This window comes from Alligator sinensis, unplaced genomic scaffold (assembly GCF_000455745.1).
Source record: "Alligator sinensis unplaced genomic scaffold, ASM45574v1 scaffold752_1, whole genome shotgun sequence".
NCBI classification, from domain to species: Eukaryota; Metazoa; Chordata; order Crocodylia; family Alligatoridae; genus Alligator; species Alligator sinensis.
Genome location: NW_005842000.1, coordinates 1,609,859 through 1,617,819, shown reverse-complemented (window position 1 = coordinate 1,617,819; position 7,961 = coordinate 1,609,859). Strand labels below are relative to the sequence as shown.

General features: G+C 46.5%; 1 protein-coding gene across 1 annotated transcript in view; it reads left to right on the top strand.

Annotated features, from left to right (window-relative positions):
- Window positions 1-7,961, top strand: part of MYT1 (myelin transcription factor 1) — a 60,665-nt gene that overhangs the window by 22,399 nt on the left and 30,305 nt on the right. The window contains exons 6-9 of the mRNA XM_014519001.2: window positions 518-652; window positions 2,105-2,195; window positions 5,086-5,199; window positions 6,758-6,972. Coding sequence (XP_014374487.1) covers window positions 518-652; window positions 2,105-2,195; window positions 5,086-5,199; window positions 6,758-6,972 — 555 coding nt within the window. The remainder of the gene's footprint in view (window positions 1-517; window positions 653-2,104; window positions 2,196-5,085; window positions 5,200-6,757; window positions 6,973-7,961) is intronic.

Sequence of the window (7,961 nt, the reverse complement as noted above, 5' to 3'; positions counted from 1 at the left end):
GATGTAACTGCATGCCTGCCGGGAGAGTTTTGTTCGTTTTAACCATACTGATATCATTAAATTGGCATAAGCTTCCTGTTTCTTTACTGTGTAATCTTCTGGGATAGCTCTGTCAGTCCGGGGGTTGAAGAAGTATGTGCCCTCACTGACACAGCTGTCCCAGTCAAGGCCTAGCATAAATGCGGTTATACCAGCAAAAGCATGTGTTCACCTGCACAGGAGCAAAGGGGCAATAACCCAGAGTCAGTCGCACTTTGCTGGTGTGGCTGTGTCCACCGTAGACTCTGCTGGTATACTTTACCAGCCTTCCTGTAGCAGTAAATCATCCCTAAAGTAGATATAGTCTAGATTATAGATACAGAAATAATTTGCCACCAGGTAAATGGACATGGGGCGTTACTACTTGGCCTGCTATGTCATGGCTTGGTGACATCCCAGTCCCTTGTGATTTTGCACGCAGTCGCTGGAATTGCCGGCCTAATGCTGTCTCCCTTGTTCCTCCCCTTTTATTCCTTAGACCCCTCGAGACCTGAGAAACGAGAGATCAAATGTCCAACTCCGGGTTGTGATGGCACCGGTCACGTCACAGGACTCTACCCTCACCATCGCAGCCTGTCCGGTTGCCCACACAAAGACAGGATCCCTCCAGAAAGTGAGTATGTCCACACTGTGCAACGAGGGCTACCCAGACTGATCTGCACAGGCGTCTTTCAGGGTAAAAGTTGCGCCTGTACAGAAGAGCCGTGGCAAAGTCAATGCACCCCTCAAATCCAACAGAAGCCCTACGGATGGGGAAATGAGTTATGAACTGGCCCTCTGTACATGGGTGGCTTTCACTTGAAGAGCACAGTCCAATTTCAAGCAGTGCAGGGCGCAGTTACAACCCCTTTTATTATGCATAGAGGTCTTGGCTACACTACCCTTACATTGACCAAAGCTAGGACTGCCGTTAGAGGAAAACCGTATAGAATTTAATAGAAAATAAAAGCCTTTGAACGGGTTTTGGAAGCATCCTCTGGAGAATTATACCCCTTCTATTGGACTCTGTAAGGTGGTTTGAAAATACAGCCTATAGCAAGGATCTCATTCTCTATTAACTTCCCCAGGTTTTTTTAATGTTTGATTTTTTTTCATAGTTAACATATTGGTTTCACCCCTGTACTGAATTCCATCGGGATTTTTTTTTCAGCTTGGGAAGAGGGCAAAAAGATGGAAATCTCTCTACCATGATCAGAATTTAATTTTTTGTTATAAAGCAGAAAGAGTAGCCAAACGATACCTATAATACAGTCAATGGTCTTTTTTTTTTTAACCACGCATTGCCTTAACAATCACAATACGCTCCGGAAAGATTCACGTGCTCTGCAGAAAATAGTTTTCATTATGACACTGTTTTTAAAAAGATAGATTTTATGCCTATTGGTACCAACATCCTAAATAGACTTCTCTGTGCACATAAATAAAAATTCAATATTGTGTGTTTATGATAATAGGATAACGGGGGAGGGGAAGGGAGAAAAACTCTGCCTTATCTCTAATTTCAAAGGTTGCAGACCTGCTATAAACACAAAACTGCAGGAGACAAGGAGAAAGTCTAGTTATCTTCATACAAGCTCAAATGCAAAAAAAAAAAAAAAAAAATAGCAAGCATGCTTTCTAATGGCTTGCAAAGCAAATGATTTTCTTTACTTTTAAGGTCAGCGCTGCAGGAAGCCATAATCCTGAAGATTAAAATTTTTAAAAATCAAACCAAGACTAGTCCTAAGGATAAAAGCAGAGAGATAACTCCAATCACTTAAAACTACCTGAAATGGGTAGGGAGGCCTCCGAAGGGAGGGAGGGAGCGGGGTGGGGGGGTGGATAGCAATCAGCTAGCAAGGCAGAAAGCCCAAGCTGTGTGCAGAGATGCTAATCAAGTGCTGACCTGAGCAGTGCTGGCTTGTAACGCTCTTCTATATGCAGACCAATTCTAATTACAGTGTTTCGTATTCACTGATTTCTAGGGAGCCGGTGTTGAGACTTGATTATTTGTCTTTTTTCACTCTGTTTTTATCAAGTTGTTTTTACTTCCCTCCCTTCTTCCCTTCCCCTTCTCGCTACAAAGTCTTGGCTATGCACGAGAATGTGTTAAAATGCCCAACACCAGGCTGCACAGGACAGGGTCACGTGAACAGCAATCGCAACACACACAGAAGGTACTTACTTCCCGTTCTAATCGGTAACAGCAGGGGCTAAAATGTCGTCAGGGCAAACAGCGAAAATGGCATTGGTTTTATTCTTGCATAATGAACGTCGCACGGCGAGCCGGTATCACGAAAACAGGTTAATTACAGATGGCTATAACCAAAAAAAAATTTTTTTTTTAAATCTGGAAATGGGAGAGCCCCTCAGATATCAAAGGGAGATGGGCATGAAGGCAGAGCGGTGCTTCTAGGTTTGGAACGACAACTTCATGTCAACTATTTGAGTCGGTCTAAGAAAAGATATTGGGTTAAGAACCTGGTCTGCTCATGCTCAAGGCACCGGTATTGAGTTGACTGTATTGAGTTGAGGGGGTTCATGGAGGTGTTGTTTGGGCAAGATAAAGACACGAGGCTGAGATAGGAGGCCAAACAAGGGTTAGGTTGTGTTTCGATGGCCCAGGACTCTTGTGAACAGACTTGTTGAGACGTCTTGTGAGATCAGCTCTGCTCACTTCAATCATGGGCCTCGGGGAATGAGGATTTTCCGTCCTGTAGAGCCAGCTAGAAGAGGGATCTCAGCAAACCTAATGAAGGGAGGGGTGCTGGTGCAGGTTTGGAGATCTGCAATGGTTTTTGACCTTCTCCTTGTTCTTCTACTGAGAAGTTTATCCATGAAAGTCAGCCCTGCAAAGCAAGGGACAGGAGGGTGAGGGAAGGCCACTGTCAAGCCACTTAAAACCAGGCAGGAGGATCTCCAAGAAGCCAGAAATGCATGTGCTGTTTCCTCTCAGAATATAGGTTGTGTGATGGAGTGCTGTGGTTCTCCAGATCAACCTTAAGACCGTGCTGGTCAAATCACTTGACTGTAATGGACATACAGAGAGTGACAGACTCGTAAATGTTAATTCATTTGCGGGAGCTAGGTGAGTTTTCTTAATTACTTATTCAGACGTTGTGTGGAAGTCATGAAATAAATTGAGCTGATGAATGCCTCCTGATAGGTGGGGGAAAATGAGAGAAATCTGCTTGCTTTAATTAAGGAGACCAATTTGGTCTGAAGTCTAGCAGCAGCCAGTGGCCATCAGGAGGGTGTGCTGATCTACGGTTCCCGACAGCTGCACAGAAAAAAAACCCAGTGTCTTTAAAACACAGCAACAGGTGGGAGAGAAGTTCCCATTCAGGTTCCCCACAAGTCAGCAGAGAGGTAATACGAGGAAATGCCAGTTGTGTGCCGTTTGATTGCAGCAGTGCAGCCTAGGGGTTAGGTGATTTGGAGCCGAGTTAATGGACTAGCTTTGAATCCAGTGGCTTGAATGCAAATCCTGACTTGCTGGCAATGCATCTGAGGGTCCTAGCTAGCATCGCAGAATGATCTCTGCTCCGGAGGGACCGGTGCTGGGAATGGCAGGGGTGATATAGGCCGGGCCCGAGGGTCTTGGGCCCGGTGAGGTGTTAGGGGACAATGGCAGAGTGCCTGACTGTGTGACGCCTGCTCAAGCCAGCGCGATCAGCATCTCTCCTAAACGAATGCTCACATGGCAGAAGGCAGCGGGGAGTTTTGACTGCTGAGGACCACGTGCATGTGGAGGATACAGTGTCCCTTTCAGAGGGGACAAACCCTTGCCAGAGGGTCCCCCAGATTAGGAAGGGGCAGGGAGACCGCAAACAATAGGTCAGGATGCCACCTCTACCCAACCCAGACATCCCTCAAAATTGTGACAGAGAGCATCTTTATGGAGGCCGTGTGCCTCTACACTGATGCCTTGGCCCACTGGCTCAACCCTGCCTTGGTCACAACAGCTTCGACAGGAGCTGGCCCCCCAAAGCTATGCTTGTGTGGGGGGCTCCCTGTGAGTGACTCTCTCTGCAGTAAATTGCACCCATTGACCCTGCAGCTGTAAAGGAAGGGGTCATCAAGTGTCAGCCAACTAACTGGCCGTCTACCCCAGTCCCAACCCTCTCCCATGGTGGCCCCACCCGCACATCTACCAAGAAGGGATCTTGCAGAAGTGCCTAGGGGCTTCCACAAACAAGAGAAGCCTAAGATCATTTAGCAGTGAAGATCCTTTAGCATCTTGGCCTGCCCAAACCAGGACCCCTGCTTCATCCATTTAGGAATTTGGATAGCTCAGGTGGGCAGCGGGCCCTGTAAAACCTTGCAAGGGCAGACTGGAGAGTAAGCAGACCCTCTTCTGCATCCTTTGTAGCAGCCCATACTATCTGTGCATGGTGAGGAGCACAGGGACTACTTGTCCTGCTCCTCTTCCCACCACCCCCTGGCCAGCAGGACTCCAGAAAGGATCCTGACTCCATCACCCACTCTGCAGCAGCCGTGCCATCCATCTCATGTGCCAAGAGCAGCCAAAGGGAGACTGCTTCCCCTTTCCATGCCTATCCGCCCCAGGCCCTGTTGAGGGCTGTGACTTAAAAGGCCCATATTTCGAAGCTGTGGTCACAATCTAGCCCTACCCACGCAAGGGAATCATCATCATCTCCAAAGTGCAATTCTTCCATAGAAATTGCCCATAGAGAAGTTTGGTTTAAAAGAAGAAAAGCTAGAAACAAGACTGGGTAAGGAACAAACATGTGATACGTTCATTAGGCTCTTTCCCAAAGCGCCAAAGAGCACTCCTTCCCTTGCTAGCCTTTTGCTGAACTTGGCCCAGTGGATCGAGCTGCTTTCTCCATACCCAAGTTCTGTGAATGGTGACGAACCATCATCTCGGAGCACTATCGCTCTTGGTGCCTCGAGGCTTTGCCACTTGTCAAAAGTCCAAAAAATAACTAGATGTGATTTTTTTTGTGGGCTCAGTGCAAAGCCTGGTCTGTGAAGTGGATGGAGACATTCGTGCTAGTCCCTCATACTTAGTTTCCCTTTCTTTCTCTTCTAATTATTATACAGTTTATCCGGTTGCCCTATTGCCGCTGCTGAAAAATTAGCCAAATCTCATGAAAAGCAACAAACGCAGTCTGGAGACCCCTCTAAAAACAGCTCCAATTCTGACCGGATACTCAGGTAAGCTGCATTGGAAATAAAATCATGTGCAATAGTGCTTCTTCCAAGCTCCTTTCCCCCTAATCTGTTGCCATAAAGAAAACAGTCACAACCCGTCCATGTCTGCCTGTATCTTGACACTGCTGATGCCTGTTATGACTAGCATAGGTCTCTCTAAGGTGGGGAGATATTGAATTGATGATTCCAGGGAGGGCATCCAGGACAATGAATTGCTTCTGTAGCATCAATTAATGCTGAGGCTACAGGCCAAAGGGTTTTAACAGTGCAGCAAAAGGCACTTGTGCTGATTATACTACAATGCAAACTGCCTGAGAATGAAGGCTATTATATTAGCATTGTAAGAAGGAGGGTGGGATTTTTAAAACCCCTGAAAGATCATTTCATTGCAGTTTCATCCAAGTGCACCTCCTTTTCTTCCTGGGATTTTTAGGAGTAGACTGGTTAGACTCTAATGATTTTCAAATGATTTTTCTTTCTCTCTTCCCTTTGCTTCTGTCAGACCTGCCTGGGATAAGGGCTGTCCAATACTAAGGATGTCCCTGATAAATCCTTGCTGACACAGTTTAGGTGATTCATGAGGCTACAGATGGCTTGTAATATGGTTAGTTATTTTACAAGGAGAGCACGAGGGCAAGACAGCGGTACAAACCCTTCAAAACCTTGATGTACAACAGGCTGGCAAAGCCTCAAGGTCTGATGCTTTGCAAAACTGCTGAGTGCCCAAGTCACTGGGGTTGTGAGTGCTCAGCACCTTTGGGAAAAAAAGAAAGGCCATTTAGTTTTGTTAGTTATTAAATTTGTGGGCCAGCTTGCTAGGTGCTAGGCACTTTGCAAACACACAAGAAGGACAATCCATGCTCCAAGCAGTTCGCGCTCCTAGAAATATCTAGTGCAAGGAGGTCAAGAGAAGGAGAATAATAATGGGCAATTTATATACAATATGTATGCAAGATAAATTGATCCACTACAGACAGCATAGCAGATGTAGGGCTTTCGGGGCAGGACTCTGCCCTCCTTTTAATCCCAGCAAGCAAACGTTTCATGCTCCCTATAGAGTCAAACCACAGAGGTGACTTGAGGGGAACTTTGGTCCTATGGGTTTTGGGAGGTTTTTTTCCTACTCTCCCAAAAGAAAGGAGAAACCAAGGGTGTTTTTCCTCACTCTCTCTGCTGGAAGAACACAAGCAAAGCCAGGTTTCCCAGAGTGAAACGCTGCCTTCTTATTCATGCAATTAATATCACAGTGCCCCATGCATGGATCACACCGGGAAAGAGACTCCAGGCCCCATTTTGCAAGCGCGGAGTCCAATTCGGATCTTGCCCACTGCTCATCCGAAGGGAGCGAGATCACAATGTTCCCAAGGAAGTGCTTCGCTCTATGAGAATCCCCTGATTGGCATTATCAAGGAAGGCTTCTGCTGTGTTTCTGGGGTAATATTTGCAAACTACACTCTAGGGAGGGGGGAAAAATGGCTTTGTGCTTTCATTAGGAATCACTTAATGAGATAAGAAAAGCAAAGGAAAGCCGTGCTGATCGGTGCGTGTCTGTCGTCCCCAGGCCTATGTGCTTTGTGAAGCAGCTGGAGATTCCTCAGTATGGGAGCTACCGGCCCAACATGGTTCCAGCCACCCCTCGAGCCAACCTGGCCAAGGAGCTGGAGAAGTACTCCAAGGTCACCTTCGATTATGCAAGTTTTGATGCTCAGGTTTTTGGCAAACGCATGCTTGCCCCAAAGATACAGACTAGCGAAACCTCACCTAAAGCCTTTAAATGTAAGTTGGGCCCAGCGAGGGCGTTGGTTCTGAGTGCTTTCCATGCTCTCCTCCGTACCGCTTGCCAGGGGATATGGACGGAGGCCTTTGGGAGTGTTGGTTTGGGTGGGGAGAATGGAAAGAGCATGGTCATAGGTGGCTATGCATAAAGGGCAACCTCTTTGGTTTCCCCTTTAGGATGGATGGCATCCAGGCCTGGGTGCATGCTCTTGAGAAATGTCTCTAACTAGGAGAAGTTACTCCATGGGCTCCACTTCGTTTGTAGGTCACCTCTAGGACTCTATTGTGCAACTAAATGGCTTACGTTTTCACCCTTCTTTATTGTACGTATTACCTGTTCTATCTACTTGGCTTATCTATTCTCTTCTATGCACCATGTATATTATCTATCGATCATATGCCTTCTATGCGCAATCTAATACCTTATCTACCTGCCCCTCTTATCTGTCGAGCATCTCCTATGATGGAGCAGAGCAGTTGCAAAAAAAGAGGCCCCTGACTTAGACATAGGAGCAAAATGAAATGATAAAATAAGCCCTCAGCAGATGGACTTGTAGGTGTGGGAGTTGCAGTGTGCGTGGCGGACTAAACGAAGACAGCCTGTATTATACCTGTGCTGTGACCAGCCAGAGGAGAATAATAGAGCTTGGCTGTGTCATGTCCCTACTCCATGAGCCTGCACGCATGCAAGATGAATCTATCTTTTAAAGCACAAAAAAAAAAAAAGGAAGAAAAAGAAAAAGATTTAGGAAACCAGTTTGCAGAAGTCAGCAGCCTCAAGAGGCCTTTCTCTTTGTAGCTAATCCCACTTTCAGAGTCCTGGTTAATCCTGACACAGCTGCTCTCTAAAAAGTACTCATGCTTGAAAGCATCCCGGTTGTTGCAGTACAATGGACGCTCCCTTTTATTACAGTACTAAATCTGTAAAGGATCAGACAATGAAATTGGATGGAGGCCAGAGAGCACAACTGCCACTGTCATCCTGGGTT